This window comes from Acipenser ruthenus, chromosome 13 (assembly GCF_902713425.1).
Source record: "Acipenser ruthenus chromosome 13, fAciRut3.2 maternal haplotype, whole genome shotgun sequence".
Lineage (NCBI taxonomy): Eukaryota > Metazoa > Chordata > Actinopteri > Acipenseriformes > Acipenseridae > Acipenser > Acipenser ruthenus.
The window spans coordinates 32,324,343-32,344,894 of NC_081201.1; the positions used below are offsets into that span (position 1 = coordinate 32,324,343).

At 46.4% G+C, this 20,552-nt stretch overlaps 2 protein-coding genes across 6 annotated transcripts in view; one reads left to right on the plus strand and one right to left on the minus strand.

Moving 5' to 3' along the window:
• LOC117417701 (protein transport protein Sec24C-like) overlaps positions 1–1,466 on the minus strand; it is a 28,174-nt gene extending 26,708 nt beyond the window's left edge. For 2 of the 4 annotated variants that reach the window (XM_058985140.1, XM_058985139.1), the window contains exon 1: positions 1,311–1,464. The gene's annotated coding sequence lies outside the window, so the exon portion shown is untranslated. Of the gene's footprint in view, positions 1–1,310 lie in introns of all 4 variants that reach the window. The other 2 variants (XM_034029905.3, XM_058985141.1) reach the window with 2 other exon arrangements.
• A 601-nt stretch (positions 1,467–2,067) lies between these two features.
• On the plus strand, positions 2,068–20,552 carry LOC117417703 (synaptopodin 2-like protein). 2 transcript variants are annotated; one of them, XM_058985142.1, is made up of 4 exons: positions 2,068–2,152; positions 8,506–8,657; positions 9,114–9,835; positions 15,839–20,552. In XM_058985142.1, exons 1-4 carry the CDS (start codon positions 2,102–2,104, stop codon positions 18,367–18,369), a joined length of 3,456 nt encoding a protein of 1,151 aa, XP_058841125.1. In that variant the 5' UTR covers positions 2,068–2,101; the 3' UTR covers positions 18,370–20,552. The 2 variants fall into 2 exon arrangements, with proteins under 2 accessions (XP_058841125.1, XP_033885800.3); XM_034029909.3 differs by lacking the exon at positions 2,068–2,152 and adding an exon at positions 3,471–4,031.

A 20,552-nucleotide genomic window follows, 5' to 3' on the forward strand; every position in this document is an offset into this window, starting at 1 on the left:
GAGGAAAACGCGGCTCTGGACAGCTTACAGGCAGCCCGCAGTTGACCGGCCAGACTACAGGGGTCGCTGGTGCGCGGTGAGCCGAGAATACCCTGGCCGACCTAAGCCACCCCCCTCCCTGGTCGGCACTCGGCCAATTGTGCAATAGAATAGCCTGCACTCGAACCGGCAACCTATCCAATTCATGTGCCTCTTTATGATGGCTTTGACATCAAATGAGCATGCGCCTGCCACCTCTGTACAACCGGCAGCAGGAGGTTAGAAATGACACCATTAAGACCCAAGTCACAACAGCAAGCAAAACCAAAACAAGCTGAATTAACACATTGTATTTGAAACCATAACATTTTACAGAAAACAACTAGTTGTTACATTTGACCTATAGGTTTTAAAAATAATGGAAAACCCTTCCTGAACTCTTAAAATAAATAAATAAATAAATAAATAAATAAATAAAACACGTTATGTAAGGCAATACATTTAACCCATTTCTGTTGCAGGGATGGAAATAAATTTCCCATTGTATAGCATTTTGATCCATTGCTGGTTTTACTATGAGTTTAAGAAGAAACACCCGTAGACAATGGCAAATCAAGCTTAACATCTGGAATGGGGAAAACCACAATGCAATAGGAGTGTTGCAATCTCGGCCTGTCTGAGTGTGAGAACGGCTAGTTTGTCATGCCATCAGTAGCACTTCTCACCCTAAATGCAATCAAAGCTACCGACACGTTACACAGCACAGGTGTACACTCTACACGCTGGTATTGGGTATCATAGCGATACACAACATTATCAATGAACGTTAAAAACAAACCAACCTAGACCAAACCCTCCTCCGGGTCGGCCCGTTGAATGACCCACTCCTGTCCACTTCACGTAGTCGCATACGCCGTAGGCATTTAATCCGTCCTCAACGACTCTTATTAATATATACATGACAGTCCCTCGCTTTATAATGCTTTCTCCACCTTTAAACTATAAAACACCAAAGTAATATTGGAAACGATCGTGTGTGTTGTTAGCACACTAGATTTGTACAACCTCGGTAGTGTGTGTAGAAATGCGACAGGGACCACATACACAACGCCCTGACATTAATGGCGTGGTTCTATTTCTTATTTCCGTGGCTCTAAATTACATTTTTTAAATTTTATTTAAAAGTTGTCCATATCGTTTCCCAGGTCCAGGGCCTAGTACAACCGTGCGGCACAGTGCCTGCACTGCCGGAGATAAGCTTTCAATTCTCGGCTTCTTCCTCCCTTCCATTCCGGCTGCTTCGGAACATAGACCCCTTCTGTCGTACTCACCTCCGGCGCGGTTCAATACAGCGCGACTAACGAGCCCGAGCAGTCGGTTCGTGTCCCGGTTTCAGTCGCCTGCAGTAAGTGTTTGGTTGATCCAGTTTCAGTTCGCCAGTGCCGAAGCTCAATCACAGTTAATCCCTCCCTCTGACTCTCATTGGCTGATACAGCCACCGGAAGTGCCGTCGCAGTCTGCCACGTCTGCACCCGGATGTACACAGAGTACTACATTAAGCGATAGCGTGGTTAGAATGAAGGGAGTCACAGAACGCCAACAATAGCGCCGATTCTTCAAATTATTAATTTTTTTTTTAAATAAATAAGAAATCGGAAAGAGGGCAGCTACAAAAACAAGCCTATTTCTTCAGTCTTTTAGACAAGAGGCGAGTAGATCGGTACAGATAACACACGCTCACACAATTTCAAATGGTTTTAAAAGCTTTTTTCTTATTTATTTAATTATTTATTCAGTTGCATTGTATATGTCAGAATTACATATTCATGAATTAGAAACGACTACCCAGATTTCCCTGAGCAGCGGTTCCTGAGGGGGAGCATGTGAAACTCAAGCTTGGGATCGTGGCGAACGTTTATGCTATAGTAATTAAAACAATAATAAAAAAGAGAATCTAAATAAAATTTGAATTGTCAACTTTAAATTTGAATTTTATAAACTCGCAAATGTGTTTTTGTTTTTATGTTTTTAATTTTCATCTGCTGCAGGTGTAGCGTTATTTTGAGGTATGCGGTAAAAAGTGGTACACAGCACACTGCGCTTGATCGCGCATGCGTAAAAAATGCCTAAACAACTCCCGCTGAGAAAGCAGGGAAGCGCACATTCAAATCTGGTACGTTTTGCTGTTTTAGGTCTTTTGCATCTTTGCACAGGGGTAGGGGTCAGGGCTGGTAGGTGACGCAATTAAATGAACACATAAGCCGAACTTGCTCGACTTGCTTGAAGCTGACACCCTGGGATCCTTCAAGAAGCTGCTTGATGAGATTCTGGGATCAATAAGCTACTAACAAGCAAACGAGCAAGATGGGCCGAACGGCCTCCTCTTGTTTGTAAAAGTTCTTATGTTCTTATGAACTGCAGAGCAGCACAGCGCCTAATACAATTGTAAGGACTGTTTTTAGGAATGTATTGTTCAAGACTGTTTTTTATTTATGGATTTATTTTATTTGAAAGATCATTTTGATTAATTCAAGTTAGTAGTATTTGAACCCTTTCACCTTACAATACCAGCTTTTAATATGTATCACACTGAAGGCTTATGAGCTGTAAAAAATTTGCAGAATGTCTGCAAAGTGAAAAAATGACCTTAAAATGGGTGGGATTCAATACACATGAACAAACAAGAATGGGATAATAGACAAGTTAGTTTCTTAAAGTATACCTTAGGAGGTAGTTCCCTTACAGGTGAAACCACTTCCATAATAAATAGTCCTTTGAAATATATTACTACTATATTATTACTACTTTTTTATATAGGCCCCTATAAACAGAAACATTGCTTCTGGTATGGAATTTTCACTCGGAAGCAAATGTTTCCGTGGGATTCTAGATCTCTCTGTTTTCTTTGTTTCTTTTTATGGTTTAGTCTCTCTGTTAAACAGTCAGCTGTTCCTGGTGTTTTTTTTTAAAACCATTTGACTAACTCTTTAAATAACTCAGCAAGACAAGAGCTCCAGTTAAACAGAGGAGAATGTGTCAAGCAGCGCGCCTTCTTGTGGAGTGGAGGTCTGGAGAGTGCAAGAGACTCAGGATAGTTGATCAATAGTTCCCATTTTAACATCATCGTCATCGCAAAACTGTTGCTTTATCTTCTATAGACTGATTCATACAAATGGCATCACAAGCTGCAACCTTTAAAATAGCCGATGATATCCTGGCTGTATTGTCTAGATAACTGAAGGACTGAGGAACTGTCTTGTTTGCTGCTTTGGTGATGGTCTGTTATTAGATTAATAAATGCAGGTACAAAAAAAATAAATAAATAAACGTCTAGACCCAGAGAAGATCTTTCCAGCACCCTGGTACTGGTGCGCTTGGCTGCCCCTTTGTGTGTCTGTCTAGCACTTGAGTCAATCACCAGTCCCTAAAAATACCCTGCTGGCTTCTCAGCTGCGCGTTTAGAGGAGATCAGGCACAGCTTTGCTGGGGAGGGCTATTTTTGGGCGCTGATAACACCGTCCCCTGACAGTGCCGGCTCAGATTGACAGGACAAGTGTGGCATAACCTAACTCCCCCTGCCTCCACTGGAGCTTCATTGCATTCCTAATCATAGCCAGCAGCACACTCTGTCTTTCTCTTTCTGAATTTTCCAAGCCTGTTTCCTTTATACAGGCTGAGACAGTCAGGCAGAGAAACGGCCGGTCGGTCAGTCAGTCAGTGTCACTGTGCTCAGCCCAGCGTTCAGGACGGTGCACTGGGGCCACACCGAGCTAGAACCAAGGGGGAACGACTGGCTCAGAGAAGCCAGATACTGACCAAGCATGGCATGAGAGGACTGAGGCTGACAGAGAGACAGAGAGACGGCAAGACAGAGAGAGAAGGACTGAAAAATAGAGAAAGAAAGAGAAGTTTTGGAGGAAGGGTAGAGAGAACCAGAGAAGTGTGTCATGGTGACAGAGGAGCAGGTTGTGATCTCCCTGTCTGGGGGAGCGCCGTGGGGGTTTCGTCTGCAAGGAGGCACCGAGCACAGCAAGCCCCTCCAGGTGGCCAAGGTAAGGGGCTCGAGGCTGGAAGAGAGGAGGGGGGTGTAGGGAAGGGAGAGGGAGCAAGTGGGCTGCATGAGTCAGCTGTGTTTGCATGTCTGGATGAGGTTTCAGACTTGGGGTAGTGTTGAAATGTGAAATCTGGGGGCAGGTATCTCATCTTTTTCAGTACTTGTCTATAGTATGGTGTAACCAGCCTTCTTCTAGAGGCCTGTTCATGTATGTTCTGGACGCAACCTTTTATATTCACGACAGTGAAGGACATCTGATAAAACCGCTGCGTTTGGTAATATGCAGCAGCACATTGCACAGTGCGCTGCAATTGAAGTTGGAGATTAGATTAGCTGGATGTGGCAGAGTGTGCTACATGTAATGGCACGGAAATGAAAGGGGGTTTGGTGTGTTCAAATTAAACAATCTGTAAAACTATGAAAGAGGTCACCAATAAAGAGAAAATGACAAAACATAAACAAATGAAGTGTTGATACAACTTACGTTACTCATTCTATATTTAATGCTGTGTATATTCTATACTTACTGTACTGTATATGTGCAACGCATTGCGCTACAACGTCAAACATCTGTCAACAAACAAAACTGTGTTTGTATCAGAATGTCTAGAACTATAAAACACTCCTTAGTGGTGAAAGAGAAACTTTGCAAAGTCAATGACATACGTCATTGAGAAGACATTGAGAACATTTTTTTGTCTAAATGTTTGTCATTGAATTGACAAAGCCTCTTTCAGTATTTCTAAATATTGCACATCAACTTCAACCAGCAACTGGCACGTAACCTGTCTGGTTTAAACCCACTATTGCATCACGTCTTTGCAGTATCACTGCACACTCATGTTTTTTTTTTATTATAGCTGTGGCAGTAGGTGACACCACTTCAGTTCTGTCTTGGCATAAAGAGACCTGAATTCAAGGTGGGACACTCATCCTCGGGTTACACAGAGGTGAAATACCTCCTAGTTCATGACTGGACTAAAAGTTTATTTCCCAAAGTGGTATTCAGTGGAAAATCAGTTGTATGCATGGAAGTAACTTTCGTTTCAAAAAGTTATGCCTGCTATAACGGGATAAGGAGAGTTATTGTAAAACATGTCCCCCCCCCCCCCCTCCCGTGTCCTGGGTTAATTATGGTTGTATGACAGATACATTTGATTGATATTTCACAGACCGCGAACAATGTGGTGTATGATATCAGAAGCTTGTTTGCATTGAGTGACCCCCCCATTAAAATCTGTAGCGGGACGCTTTCGTTCAATGATAACAAGCTCAAGGTGACATTGGCAGAACATACCAGAAGGACAAAGCATCAGTATCCCCTTCCCCTGGTTGTTTCAGATCCACTCGCTTGGATGATCTGACCTTGACACCTTTGTCGTTTCCCTTATTGCCGCGGGGCCGGTGATCAGCAGTTTTATGAGCAGTGCTGCTGCAGTTTCCATTTGCCATTGTGGAATGTTTTGGAAAGAGCGCACTTCAAACTTCAGCCGCTCTCAGACCCCAGGGGTCACAGGGGTCATCTACCCACACTGCGCTCGGCTGCCCTGACCTCAGGATCACTCCTGACCGAATGCCTCCCTCTTAATTGTCTGCTGCAGTGTATCCTGGAGCTCTATTTTAAAATGAAGAAGCATTCTAAGCACCTGCTAGAACCAAACTGGTCCTGTCAGAGTCAGCTTCAAACCGTGTTGATATTACTCTGCTGCTGCTGATGGAAACATTCAGGACCAGGCTTTAGTGTGCACCCTACCCTACGAGAAGTTAACTTTTCTGGCCATCTTGAAGGATCTTTCTCTCAACACTGATCAAGCCCAACTACTCCCCCTTTCTGGTCCACAGAGTATTTTACTGTGCATCTCTCAAGCAGCCTGCAATTCAGTCTGCAGTGCGTTCTCACGTATGAGTTCTCAACAAAAGTCACACCACTGACCGAACCGGCACAATGCACTCAAGGCTGTTGTGGGAGGAGGAGACAGCACGAGGCAGAACCCTCAGATCCTCTCCCGGGGAGAGACGGCTATTCCCTCAGGACTTCATCACATCGTCAGTTATTTGGCTTCCCTTGCTCTTGAAATATTTATCAGAATTCCCTCCCCACCCCCCCCCCATTAGGCATATCCTATTTATATATATCGCAAATGCACTGCACTGACACACACAGCACAAACACTGACGCATAGGCACAGTCACACACACACTGACAAACATAGTCTCATACAATGACACACACACATAGTCGCACACACTCTGAAGAACTCTGTGAAGAATCACTGATCTCTATTCTGGAGTGCTGATTCACACCACAGGCTCTTCTCACTGTTTCTCTTAAGGTCAAAGAAGGATTTGCTTTCACAGTGGAGTGAGAACCCTTTCCTGGTAGCAGGTCAATGGTGCTATCAATAGGCAGGGGCCAGTCCTGCGATCTCTCAGACTGAACCCTGAGGAGCACAAAGCTGTAAGGGTGACCATCCTGGGTCATCCCAGTCCCTCCGTTTCCATCATTCACTGCTCCTCTCTGTCTGGGAGAACTGCAGCTCCTCTTACACTAGTTTACCGTAGTAAATATGGGTGCTACGCTGGTAATCCAGCACTTTCTCACAGCAATAATCACAGCAAAGATAACTGAAGTGGAGAGGCATACTTGCTGTTCCCACACCAGGTATATTTATGCCTGTCTGTCTGTCTTCCTCTCTCTTTCTGTATCTCATCTTCTCAAATCAACCCCGAGGTCAAGGAAACAAATGCTTCAGCTCATTACTTTATCATAATGTTTGTCTGCCTTCACCATGTCTTACAAGTTTTACCTCAACTGCATTTGAACTGCCCTGCAAGTGCTCTCAAATCAGATTTGCAGCAGGGTTGGTGTGAGTTTCAAACCTGCTCAAACTCCTGGCTCCTGATCATTTCAGTAATGCTAGACTTCACTGAGGGCAGTTCTGAAACCCAGGACGGTGCAGCAGGGCCAGCCCTGGTATAGTACAGCTGAAGAGTGTGGTAAATCTGCAGTTTTAACTGCACTGCAGCTGGCCCTGCTATTGTGTGAGAGAGGGTGAGGGGCTGGTTTTCTTGGCCTGGGCAGCAGTGCAGGGAAGGAGGCATGAGGGGCGAGTGGAGTGTGGCAGTGTCACCTTGGCACCTTGGCACTGCCAGACCTGTTTACTGGAACTCTCTTCAGAGCAAGAGCAGCAGAGACATTCCCAGTTCAAGAGCACCCTTATTCAAGTTTACAGCAGTAAATCTGCACCATTGTTCTGCAATGTTTGCCATGCTTTTCTTGTAATACATTTACCATGCCTACCCATGCTTTACCATGCCTACCCATTCTTTACCATGCCTACCCATGCTTTACCATGCCTACCCATACTTTACCATGCCTACCCATGCTTTACCAATCTTTCACTGTGCTTTATTACATATTGCAGTGCTTTTACTTGAAGCAGCTTACTGGGACACAGTGTTCAATGCCAAGACAGGAAGATGCTATTACTGGCAGAGAAAATGAACCTTTACTAACCTCTGTCTTGTAGAGATTTATATAAACCTTGTTTATAAACACCTCTCCAGACAGGTGCAGCCATTTCCAGACATAATAATAATAATAATAATAATAATAATAATAATAAAGCATTTTATTGTATTACTACGTACAAAGCTAAATAGATGTTTGTATACAAGAGTTTGTGACCCCAACCTCAGAAAAGTCATGAAATATCATAAGGGCAAAAAGTAACATTTAAGGTCAATGGAAACCAGTGTCTGGTCAAATAGACCCGAAACATGACAGGATATGTATTTAATGAGTGTCAAATGGCCTTTAATGGGAAATGATGTATTTCTGCTCCTCACTGGTATTGCTGATGAATGCACTTTACACTAGATATTAAATAGAGAATTAACCGGGAGATCTGTACGGCTCTGACCGCAATTAAAGAGAGATCAACACGTCTAGAGAGAGCGTCTGAGAAGCAGGCCTCATGAATACTTCATAGAAACATTATGAGAGACCACTTGACACTGTAACTGGAAGTGGAACTCAAATGATTTTTGTTCACAGTATTAATCACTGTGTAAAGTGTTACAGTCTTACTGGTTCACATCATGGTAAGCTTAACTGTAAGAAAATTACAAGTTTAATTACAGTTTTTTCTGCCAATTTGAAAAAATATGAATTACATTTAACATAAGGAGTCATTGTAAGCTAGTGGTTAGAGCTGAGGGATTGGGACAGAGAGAGAAGTCACTGTGGTCTAGTTTTTAGAGCTGAGGGAGATATACAGATATTTATAGGGTTTTTATTTTTTGTAATGTCATTTATACTAATTAATAAAAATATATTTAAAGAGGCAAAATGAGTTCCTTTGATTGCAGTGCTAGCTTTATACAGTAAAATCGTTTTTATTCCTCTCTGAAAACCTGCCCCTGGCCTGTATGTTGTTTCCTCAGTGTCTCTGTCTCCTCTGCTGTCACAGGTGCGCAAGCGCAGCAAGGCCTGCCGGGCAGGGCTGCGAGAGGGAGATGAGCTGCTGTCAATCAACGAGAAGATGTGCAGGGGGCTGTCCCACGCCCAGGCCATGACCCTCATTGACTCCGCCCCCGGGACTCTGCGCATCCGAATCAGGAGGTACGGGCTCACTGCGATATCGCTTTATTGATCGATTCATTTGATTCCCATATAAACAAGGCTCTAATACAGCACTCCCTACCTAGTTCACGTTTCAGAATTCCCTCATTTGGTTAATTCATGGTTAGTCTCTGTTGACAGTCAATTGTACAAGTCCTGTATTTTCCTTATAAGAGCCCTTCACTTATTTACTGTTTTCAATATTTTACCATTTTTTCTGATGCGTCAGTCAGTCAGAGGGAGCACTGTACCAGTAAATAATGTTTCAGTAAATGCACTCAGCGTTTTATGGTGTTTAACATGAGTGATGATGGTATTAAGTGTTTACTCATAGTGTGACAGAGAGAGTGAGGGTGAGAGAATGAGAAACAGAGAGTGTGAGTGAGTGAGGGAGAGGGTTCATCAATAAGAAACAGTGTAAGCCCTGTATAAACAGTCCCCTCCTCTGCTCCACAGGTCTCCAGCTGGTTTCCAGTCAGTGGTCCTTTTCACCCGCTCCCCCTCTCCGCGCATCGACAGGGACTACCGCGCGGCCCTGCGTGCCCTGTCGCCCCCAGTAACCAAGCCCGCTGCCACCGGGCAACCAGACCGCAGCGCTGTGATGTCCCCCACGGGGGGGGAATGCCTGATCCGTACCCTGGACCCCCACAGGGACTGCCTGATCTCACCCCTGGACAGCGAGGCATACTATGGCGAGACAGACAGTGATGCGGACACAGCGCTTGTGAAACAGCGGCGGCCAAAACGTCGTAGCCCCAGCGCCACCCCCGTCAAGCCCTCTGGCCACACCTCGCCCGAGGAGACGTCAGAGATGAGCGGTTATGAGAGCGCGCCCGACGCGCGCCCCCACACGACCCTACCCGGGCTCACACAGCCTCAGGATGCAGGCCCTGGAGTGGCCCGCAGAGAGATCCTGTTCCAGCCCCGGCCAGTGGAGGAGGAGGAGGAGGCCGGCCTGGAAGAGGCTCTCTCTTACCCCAGTGATGGGCAGGGGGCTGCCGAGGTGGACAGTGGGTTCCAGGAGCCCCCCTCCGTGCCGCTGGTCTCCCCCGAGAGAGCGAAGGACGCCTCCCGGCTGCTGTTCTCCAGCAGTCAGCTCGTACCCATGGTGGGTCCAGTGGACAGGCCAGTGGATGAAGAGTTGACCACCAGCTACAAGGACAAGGCCAGGCAAGCCAGTAAGTCGCTCTCTAATCACTCTGTGGGTATAGTGGAAAAGTGCCCCTAGAATAAAGCTAGACTGACATTCCCTTTAAAGGAGTATAGCCTAGTTTAATAGAAGGAGTGCTAACCAAGGCTTTTTAAAATCAGTTTAGCGTTAGCTAAACACTTTCACTGGCTCCCCCTGTTCAGAATAAAACTGTGATATATCTTTCTGTAGATTACACACTGTTTGAAGCAGCAGTTTTAACAATATATTTATAATTGAATGTGAGACCTCTCATCACAGGCATGTTAGTTGAGACAGTAACATGGCAATGAAAGGATATCGGGGGCGTGGGGGGGTGAGCGCAGAGCTATATATTGCTGAGTGAATCAGACAGATAACACAAGTGCTTCAGCTTAGGACTGGGAAAGGCATTTCCAGCTGCTGTCCGCTATCAGATACACTTCTACTTGTGACATCTCCATCTCCCTCCATCTCCCTTTTGCCTTCTCTTCTCTCTATCTCCCTCGCTCTCTTTTTCACTGTCCCACACTCCCTCCCTCCCTCCGCAGAGCCCTCCTCGTCCAACGCTGATGCATCCCTATCACTCACCGACACACTGACTAACATTCTGAGTCAGGTCCCCATTGGAACCTATTTGCAGTAACTACGCTTCTAATATCATTGAGAGTGCTGATCTCGCACTCAGAATGTGAAAGACAAAGCATTCAAAATGTTTAAACCACAACACAATCTACAGAAACAGACTGAATACATTAATATCAGCTTTTTTACTGTTTTTTATTTAGTTTTAATTACACAGCAATACAGAAATACACTCCCAGCTTGATTAGAGGTCGACACCGATCACTTTTAAACACTCATAACAAGCCCCTTGATTCACTGGGATACGGGACACGTAGCAAGCACAGCTGTGCGCCGAACAGAATGGGATTCAAACCCAAGCTAGGGTGCTGGGTGGTACAGGGATGGAAATAAGACTCCCATTGCACAGCAGTTTGATCCATTCCTGGTTTTACTAGGAGTTTAATAAGACACACCTGAGCTTGTTACCTCTACACTGGGGCGAATCAAGCTTGTGATAAAACCTGGAATGGGTAAAACTGCTATGCAATGGAGTCTTATTTCCATCCCTATGTTAGTTCAACTATCTATACACTCCCCCTTCTCAGGCCTGTAGGGACTTGCCTGCTACAAACAAGCAAACACACAGATGCTGATTCTGTGGAGTTTTAAAAAGACGTCCTTCAAGCTGAGGCATCTGCAGAATCCCGTAGGGTTAAGTTTAGCATTACTGGGTAGCGATTTATTTTTAAAAAGTGTTAACTCTTAAACGGTTTGGAAAAAACGCTGTGCTCTAAATAAACCTGTTAATATCTGAGCCTTCTTTTTTTTTTTTTTTTTTTAAGATTTACAAGAAAAATTAGACGGTGTCATTTTGTCCAGTACCAGTACTAAATAGCAAGCCTGCGAGTTCAAATGAATGCCCAAGATAATGAAGGAGTGTGTATGGTATTTGCTTTAAAAGCCCAGAGAAAGACTTCTGTTCCAGAATAGCATTCTGGGAGTAGTAGTTCTGTTAGGTAACCATATGATTCTCCAAAATGACGGCGATACGGAGACCAGTGCAATGCTTAAGGTGTTACAGACCCCCCTGTTTACAAACAGCGCTGGCTTTACCATCGCTGTGTCCCATGGTGTCCGTATCGCAGTGATGTATGTTCAACATATAATCCTGATTACTTGATATTTTTATTCACACATCATAGAACATACAAAGATAAGAACATTCCTGAATAAGAGGAGGCTGTTCAGCCCATCTAAACTCACCCAGTTCCTAGTAGCTGATTGATCTCAGAACTTTGTCTAGTCGGGTCTTAAAGGATCCAAGTATTTCTGCCTCAACAACATGGCTAGGCAACCCATTCCATACACACTCACCACTCTGTGTGAAGAAGTGTCTCCTTCCTTGTGTCGCCTGTCTGCAACAAGGCTGTGAATTAAATGAATGGCATATTGAGGGAACAGCAGCATTACAGAAAGGAGCTAGATCTAGATTCACTGGGGAGCTGTGTGCAGGGGATCTCACTCACAAGTCATTAAAAAAAAGAAACTTTTTCAGTCTGTGTTTAGGGTCCTCCATCGTAACGTGGGCGTTTGTGTCCTGATCACACACACACTGCAGGGTGATGCTCTGAACCTGAGCTTCTACAAACTTTCATCACACTCCTCAACTTTTGCAGACTACAATCCCATGCATTGTTCACAGGGAATGAGGCCGGAGCCAAATACCCCGGACGAGCCCTGAGGAGTTGTTTAGGGATCTGCTAAAGGGTGAAGTAAAACCCAGCGGCAATCCGTGTGTGTTCATGGTGCATTCTGCTTATGTAACGCAAGAGAGGAACGTGTGTTCAAACCTCAACTATTAGGCAGCGTAATTAGGAACAGTGCATTTCGTCATTGTTTCATTGGATTTTTAATGAATGCAGGAAGATAGATACCAAAGTGGGAAAACATAACTTACTTCACACTTTAACTCTCAACACCTGTATGAAGAGAATTAGCTAAATGGGGGTAGTGCAGGTCAATCCACTCAATGCTGTGTTGTGATGCAGTATAATCCTCAAACTATTCATCAAATAACTTAAGAGGTCTGTGTTTCCCTCACCGTCTACAGAGAAATATTTGACCATATGAGGAATGCCTGGGGGCATTCCTCATATGGTCTCCTGTGAGGAGAGTGGAGCTGGATTAGAGCTGGAGAGGGTAACCCATTGCACTGACAGTGCTCCCTGACACCATTTGTGTCTCCGGTGTTTAATGAAAGCAATCGAGAAGTGTTTCCTGGGCACTTTAGCTAATCTCCTTGGCATCCGATAACTGGAAATAGCAGAGAAAGTGTAAGCTGTACATGTGTTGTGCGCACTTACTCTCACAGTCTCACAGTTGAGAGAGAGCCTGCTTCTATAAGTGGACAAGCCAGAACACAGAATAGTGGGGAAGAAGAATAAAAGTATGGCGAAATCATTACACAACATATATTTTAAGGTTAAGAGAAACAAAAGAGGGAGGGAAGGGAAAGAGGTTGAAGGGAAGTGGTGCAGCAGTGTGTTCTTGATAATTGTACTCCTGTACTGTACAGGTGCATTGATATGTCTTTGTCTGCGGAAGAGCTGTAGATTGCTGCTGCTGTTGCTGATATACAGGCTTTTAGAAATCATGAAATTGTGTCCCGGTGTTGAGGGGGAGAGAGAGAGGGAGAGAGTGAAGGGGTGATCGGGAGAGAGAGTGAAGGGGTGATCAGGAGAGAGGAGGGAGAGAGAGTGAAGGGGTGATCAGAAAGGAGTGAAGAAGCAGGGAGAGGGAGAGAGGGTTTAAAGGCGTGTGTGGGTGGGTTGGTGGGGGGGAGCTAAAGAGAATGAGATAGGGAGAAGGATAGAGTGAAGAGTGCTGTTTTCCGGTTGCAGGGAGGTCACAGGTCAGGGTCGCAGGCAGGCAGGCGTGCCCTGCCTGTCCCTGTCTCTCACCCTGCGGTTGTCCCAGGCTGCACCCCGGACAAGTATCTTGATAAAAATAGCCCTGCAGTGACATCATGCATTCGTGGAGACAAAGGAAGGCAGCGGGCAGACAATGGGGCTTTAAAAGGCTGTATGGTGTCTCTGGAGGGCAAAGATTTTGAGTCATTGGCTGCCTCCACTACGCTATGCTGGCCTCACTCCAGCCACACATCGGAGTCAGGTTATAGGTAGTGTGTCAGGCTGGGGCTCCACAGTATGCAGGGACCAGGACTCCTTCACAAGGACTACAATGCAGGAGGAGAGACTGTCTACGCAGGTACTGTAGCAACTGACTCTGAGGTAAAACTTACAAGAAGGGCTAATGATGTTGGTGTTTTCATGGCAGTGTGGTTCCAGTGATCTCTGTAGCAGACAGGGTAATTGGAATGGTCTAAGAGGTGACTGTTTCATTGTGGACTGACCGGCCAGGAACTATTTAACTGGGAATGAAACTAAAGAAACAAGACACGAGGAGTGTCGAGCAGTTTTCAAAGTGATTACAAGTTTCAATTTGGGCGCAGACATTTTTTGCAGTTTGTCTGTGAGAATACCGTTAGTTTATTGTGGTTTACTGCAGGTTTGTACAGTTGTATCCATCATCTGTGGTGGTTGTGACACTGCTCGCCTCTGCTTTACCATGCTTTACCGTAACTTACTGTGCCTTTCCCATGGGATATCAGCAGTAAGTGTTTTGGAGGGCTGGATAATTCTTGCCATTGTGGTTAAATCTAAACTAGGTTCATAGGAATCAAATAATAAGTCAAATAATATTATTATTATTATTATTATTATTATTATTATTATTATTATGTTCTGTAGTATGTTCTGAAAACTTCTGTGAAGCTGCTGTGGATCATACATGATGATTTCTTCATTGCTAATAATATTACATTCATGGCTTGGCCATGTACTGTACTTTACTATATTAAATCAGACTTGGAATTCAGTGTGGGCTTGTGGAGTTCCCTGTCCCTGCAGTAAAATGGTGAACTCCACACTAACTCATTACAGTCATTTCTATTAGGTTTTTGTATTAAACATATACTTTTCCAACTTAAATGTACCATTGATATGTGTAAAGAATAGATACCAGGATACGGGCTGAACCTGGATCCCAGGAACACGCTTAGAACAGAAGGTAGGAAGCACTTTTTTACACAGAGAGTTATAAATGCATGGAATAGCCAATATGGTTTTGTGCTGTTACATTAGACCCCTTAGTTGGGGTGAATTATAAAGTGATGGTTTCTTATAAATTTGGTGTCATTTGTTGAAACCATGGTACAGCTTATATGCGCTATAAGCATGGGAAATGCACCATAAAACCTCGAAACTGCTGTGCAGAGTCATGGTGGTAAACCTACCTGGAAGAATACTAAACAGTAGGGCAGCAGTGTGGAGTAGTGGTTAGGGCTCTGGACTCTTGACCAGAGGGTTGTGGGTTCAATCCCCAGTGGGGGACACTGCTGTTGTACCCTTGGGCAAGGTACTTTACCTAGATTGCTCCAGTATAAACCCAACTGTATAAATGGGTAATTGTATGTAAAAATAATATGATATCTTGTAACAATTGTAAGTCGCCCTGGATAAGGGCGTCTGCTAAGAAATAAATAATAATAATAATAAACAAACAGGATAACTGCAACACAGGGGTATCGCCTAGCATGAGAACCCACAGCAGCACAAGGCGTGATATTTATAGAGCATGAGCGCTGAGATTTACTGTCACCCATTTTCATCACGCATAATCCGAGGCAGCTGTCTGCCTCCATCCGGACAAAATACTGTCCCGGTGATGGGATGGTTTGTTTAAATCTCTTTTAATAGCTTTGTACACTATGTTTTAAGCAGTGCTGGCTTTAGGAGTGCCAACCACGGTGCTAAATCAATTTCAGTCTCCTTTTAGAGCCCAATAATCGTTCTGGAGGTTGCTATTTAGAGTGCTGGGGAGTGCTTCGACCGACTGATCGATTATTTTGGACCTGATATTTGTATCAAATCGAGTGTTTTTTGGATTATAGACAAATGCAATCAGAAATGTCTATAGGAGGATAAGGGTGTGTGCTGGGTGAAAATTAGAGAAAAATCAACTAAAAGGAACTGTTGGTTTTCCAAATGCCCCTTTTAGGATAACAGGGATGGAAATAAGACTCCCATTGCATAGCGCTTTGATCCATTCCTGGCTTCACAAGGAGTTTAATCAGACACACTTACAGTAAATAAAAGGAAAATATGAAATAGGTATAATTCCAGAAAGCGTGTTTATTGCATCTTTTTTGACAACTAAAAGAAAATAAGATATGTTTAATTGTTACAAGAGAAATAGGGACCATTAAAAAATGTTTTTCAAGAGGGGTATAATGGCAAGAGTTTATTAAGGGGAGTTTAATAACAGGAGATTATTGCCGGGAGTTTATTAAGGGGAGTCTATTAAACGTGGGTCCTGTCTGTTGCAGAGCTGCACCGGAGCGAGAGCGTGCAGGAGAAGCAGGTGAAGGAAGCCCGTTCCAAGTGCCGCACCATCGCCTCACTGCTCACCGCCGCGCCCAACCCACACTCCAAGGGCGTGCTGATGTTCAAGAAGCGCCGGCAGCGCTCCAAGAAGTACACGCTGATCAGCTTCGGCAGTGTCGAGGGAGACATGGAGGCGAGAGAGGAGGATGAGGAGGAGGGGGAAGGGGCCTTCCCCACCAGCGAGTCCGAGTTCGACGAGGAAGGCTTCTCCGCAGCCCCCGACACAGACCCCGACTGGGACAGAAACTACTTGGACATCCTGGAGAGGAAGAAGACCCCTGCCCAGACTCTGCAGGGACCCCCACAGGGCCTGTCTGGCACCGTGGGGAAGGGGGCGCAGCTGTACGAGCAGCAGCAGAGGAGGCGTGCCGAGGAGAACTTTGTCAGTGAGGCAGCCCGGCAGGGAGAGCAGGGGACACAGGGGAACCAGGGGACCCCCACAGCAGTTCCCTCCATGTCGCCAGCCCAGCCGCCCCCCAGCTTCGGCATGATGAATGGAGACGTCCCCCCGGCCAGGCATCCTGATCTGGTGAAGTCCCCGCCTGCCCCTGCTCCTCCTGCTCCCCCGGCTCACTCTGTACCAGGTGCCTTCTCAGTGCCGGCCCAGCAGCCCGCCAACTCTCTGCTGGACAGAACCAACCGTACCGCCCGCCCCTTCACCCCGGGCTTTGTGGGGGGGCGCTCTGCCACGGCTCCTGTGGTCTTCCGCCCGGGAAAGAAAGCAGCCGTCCCCACCCCCCAGCAGCCTGCCCCTGCGCCCCCGCCCTTATCCCCCCCTCCCTTCTCCCCTCCTCCCTCCCTCTCCACCTCCTCCCTCTACATCACGCCCAGGCCCGCAGCCAACACCACGCAAGTCCCATTCTTCTCCCCCCCTCCTCCTGCTCCAGTGAGTCCTAGAGCACCTCTCGGGGTCATCTCCCCTCCCCCTTCCACTCCCTTCTCTCCTCCCCCCATGCCAATCGCCTCCTTCTCTTCGATGACTCTTAGAGCCCCCCTGGAGGTCACCTCCCCTCTCCCTTCCACTCCCTTCTCTCCTCCCTCCATGTCGACAGCCTCCTTCCCTTCCTATCTCTCCGCTCCTGCTGTTAACGGTGCCAAGCCTGTACCTTCTTCCTCCACTCTCACCCCTGCGTCCACCCTCACCCCTACCTCCGCCTCTCTCACCTCTCTCCCTGCCTCTGCAGCCCCAGCCTTCCCTGCCCCTTTCCTGTCCTCCTCCTCTGAAGCGTTGGCCTCCCGAGAGCAGCGCATCTCCATCCCCGCGGCCCGCACTGGGATCCTGCTAGAGTCCCGCAGGAGAGGCACCAGGAAGTCCCTTTTCAGCCTGCCGGAGGAGAAGCCCAGCCACTCGCCCAACCCGGCGCTGCTGTCCCTGGTGCAGAACCTGGACGAGAAGCCGCCCAAGGGCGGGGAGGCCGGGTTTGAGTCAGGCCCTGAGGAGGACCTGCTGAATCTGGGGGCTGAGGCCTGCAACTTCATGCAGGCGCAGAAGCACAGGACCCCGCCGCCTGTGGCCCCCAAGCCCCACTTGCGAGCCCCTGAGGTCCCCCAGATGAGTGGGAAGGGGGCGGAGTTGTTTGCGCGTCGACAGAGCCGGATGGACAGGTTTGTGGTGGGAGGAGGAGCCCCCGGACAGCAGCAGCAGCTGTCCTCTTCACAGCAAGATCAGCCAAGCGCCCCCTCTCCCACCCCTTCCCTCCCCGCCCATTGGAAATACTCCCCCAATATCCGTGCCCCACCTCCCATCGGCTACAACCCCCTGCTGTCCCCCTCCTGCCCCCCTGGGGCTCAGAAGGGCAGCAAGACTGGGGCTAATCAACCAGCGACATGGAGTGGAAGGAAAGCCACTCCCCAGAAACAGGGTATCCGAGCTCTGGATTTCATGAAGAGGCAGCCATACCAGCTCAACCCGGCCATGTTTGGGGGTGTGGGGGGCTCACAGCAGCAGGCAGCCCCCATGCTGGGCAGCTCCCTAACCCCTCCGCAGCAGATCCCGGTCAAAGCCGCCCGCGTCTACGAGATCAAACGCTTCTCTACACCCACGCCGATGTCCGCGCCCACCTCGCACATGCCCACCGTGATCGTGCCGCGCTCCGCCACTACCCTGGGGGAGCCACTCTGGCGATCAGATATCTGCTCACCGCCCCCCACCCCATGGTCCCCCCCCCCACCTGTCTACTCCGCTCCCACCCCACTCACTCCCTCTGCTCATCCCATTCCCACCCCACTCTCTCCCCCTTCTCACCCCGCTCCTCCCGTGTTTCAGACCAAGACCCCCCTAGCCCCAGCCCCAGCTCCTGCCCCTGCCCCTCTCTACCCTTCTTTCCAGGCTACCAAGCAGTTCAAGAGCGCCCCCGAGCTCAGCCCTCTGGTCTCCTCCAGCCCCCAGGGGATCCAGGTGCCCCGGCGATTCCAAGTCTCCAGGATCGGGAATCAAGCCAATGTGTGGAGGCCAGGCTCCCTGCACTATTGAGTCAGGCCATCACCGGCACAGTCTCCCACATGCACACACACACACACACACACACACACACACACACACACACACACACACACACACACACACAGAGTCTCCAACACAGTCACACACACACGGGTGCACTGTGTAGTATATCCTGGACATGGGGCTAAGCTTCTCAGCTTCTACTTCAGTGCATGATTTGGCTCAGATTGTTAATTATTAAGGTTTTATATAGAATATAAATACAATTATGCAATAACTAAAAAAAAGAATGTATTAAATAAGTAGAATGTGTGTGAGTATATAAATATATATAAATATATATTTCAGCACATAAAAGAAAAAAATTAAGATGGTTTTTTTGTGGCAAATAAAAGTGCCCTTACTGGCAACTAAATATTCATTTGAAAATATTTTTATATATTATGTGGTCCTATTAAAGACAGTTTTGTACCCAAATTCCACAAAATGAAAAAACAACACCTAGTCCCAGATTAGAACCCCGGCTTTCAGAGAAAGGTGAAAGATAGGAATGAGAGGCAAGTGAACTACAGGAACCCACACATCAACAGAGACGCTTCACATTCACACATCAACAGAGACGCTTTACATATCCACACATCAACAGAGACGCTTCACATTCACACATCAACAGAGACGCTTCACATTCACACATCAACAGAGACGCTTCACATTCACACATCAACAGAGACGCTTCACATTCACACATCAACAGAGACGCTTTACATATCCACACATCAACAGAGACGCTTCACATTCACACATCAACAGAGACGCTTCACATTCACACATCAACAGAGACGCTTCACATTCACACATCAACAGAGACGCTTCACATTCACACATCAACAGAGACGCTTCACATTCACACATCAACAGAGACGCTTTACATATCCACACATACTCCTTAGAAGAGGCAGATTTACACTGAGGAGAGGGGGTTGAACGGGGGAAAGCAAGAGGGCTGCACCACAACCTGTCAAGGACCGTCTCCACTGAGCTTTGTGTTTGAAACGCTGCAACACCCGTCACCTTGTTTTTGCTAAATTTAACACAGTATATATAAACGGTTTGATTAGCTTGTTTGTAATTGTTAATAATAATATTAAGAAGGATTGTAATTATGGTAATAGTTGTGATGACGTTAGCGTGTTAATGACGTACTCACTTGAGTTAATGGCGATGAGGAACAATGGGCTTTTCCACATGGAGGGGGTGGGGGCAGGCAAGACGGATGCTGCTGTGGTTAAAAAATGGTACGTTCCTTACCTATGCTGCTCCATTTAAAGGTATCACTTTTTCAGCCTGCCCCAATACTTTGCTTCTTTCTTAGTGTCAACTGCCTTCTGTGTCCCAGAGCTTCAGTAAAGGAAGCAGCACAGTTTGGGTGTGGTCTTTTCCAGTTCCATCATTACTGCAGCTGTGGGGCAGGAGGATAAGAAACAGATATCATTTATAAATGAAAATACAAGCTTGCTATAACATGTGAGACCTGCATAGCAAATAGAGGGCCATTATTGAATCAGCTGTTAACCACTGCAGGTACCTGTTTTTTTCAGTAAGGGGGGGGTGTGCCTTTTGTCAGCACTCTCTGTTAGACAATTCACTGCTGATCAATTCTATGAGTCCCCCCTTTGAAGACAGCAGTAAGTGCTTTGGAAAGACAGTGAGAGCCGACGCAGGAGGATAGCTGAAGGATGAAGTCATTCTGCAATGACTCTCCTTCTCTGAAACAAGTTGCAGATGTGGGACTTTGAAACAGCAGCAGCAGCAGCACTATTTTGTGATTATGATTGTTATTATTATTATTATTTTATTTTTTTTCTGCCTCACATAACTACAATTTAGCTGTCTGCTCCTTTTTTCCTTGTCTATTTTTTTTTTTGTGTGTGTGTGTGGAGTGTTTCCCTGGCTAGACGCTGGTTTATATGTTGTTGTGTTTTCCAAGGCAGATATGATTGTGCTTTGTAGTAAAATGAACTATTAATAATAAAAAAAAAAAAAAAATGAAGAAACAAATGAAAATGCTGCTGGTGTGAAAATAAATCTTCAAAAGCGATTGGAAAGACGTGATGATTGATGGGGCCTGTGAGGACAGCGGAGCAGTGCTGCTGAGGAAGGAGGGGATTGAAATGGAAAGTGAGACAGTGAAATAAAGAGAGTTGAAAAAACAA

What these genes read in the sequence shown, in the direction of transcription:
- LOC117417703 (XM_034029909.3), top strand. Translation starts at nt 3,927, where the DNA reads ATGGTGACAGAGGAGCAGGTTGTGATCTCCCTGTCTGGGGGAGCGCCG. An exon ending in AGCCCCTCCAGGTGGCCAAG is followed by an intron (nt 4,032 to 8,505) that starts GTAAGGGGCTCG and finishes CTGCTGTCACAG; the next exon opens with GTGCGCAAGCGCAGCAAGGC. An exon ending in CTGCGCATCCGAATCAGGAG is followed by an intron (nt 8,658 to 9,113) that starts GTACGGGCTCAC and finishes TCTGCTCCACAG; the next exon opens with GTCTCCAGCTGGTTTCCAGT.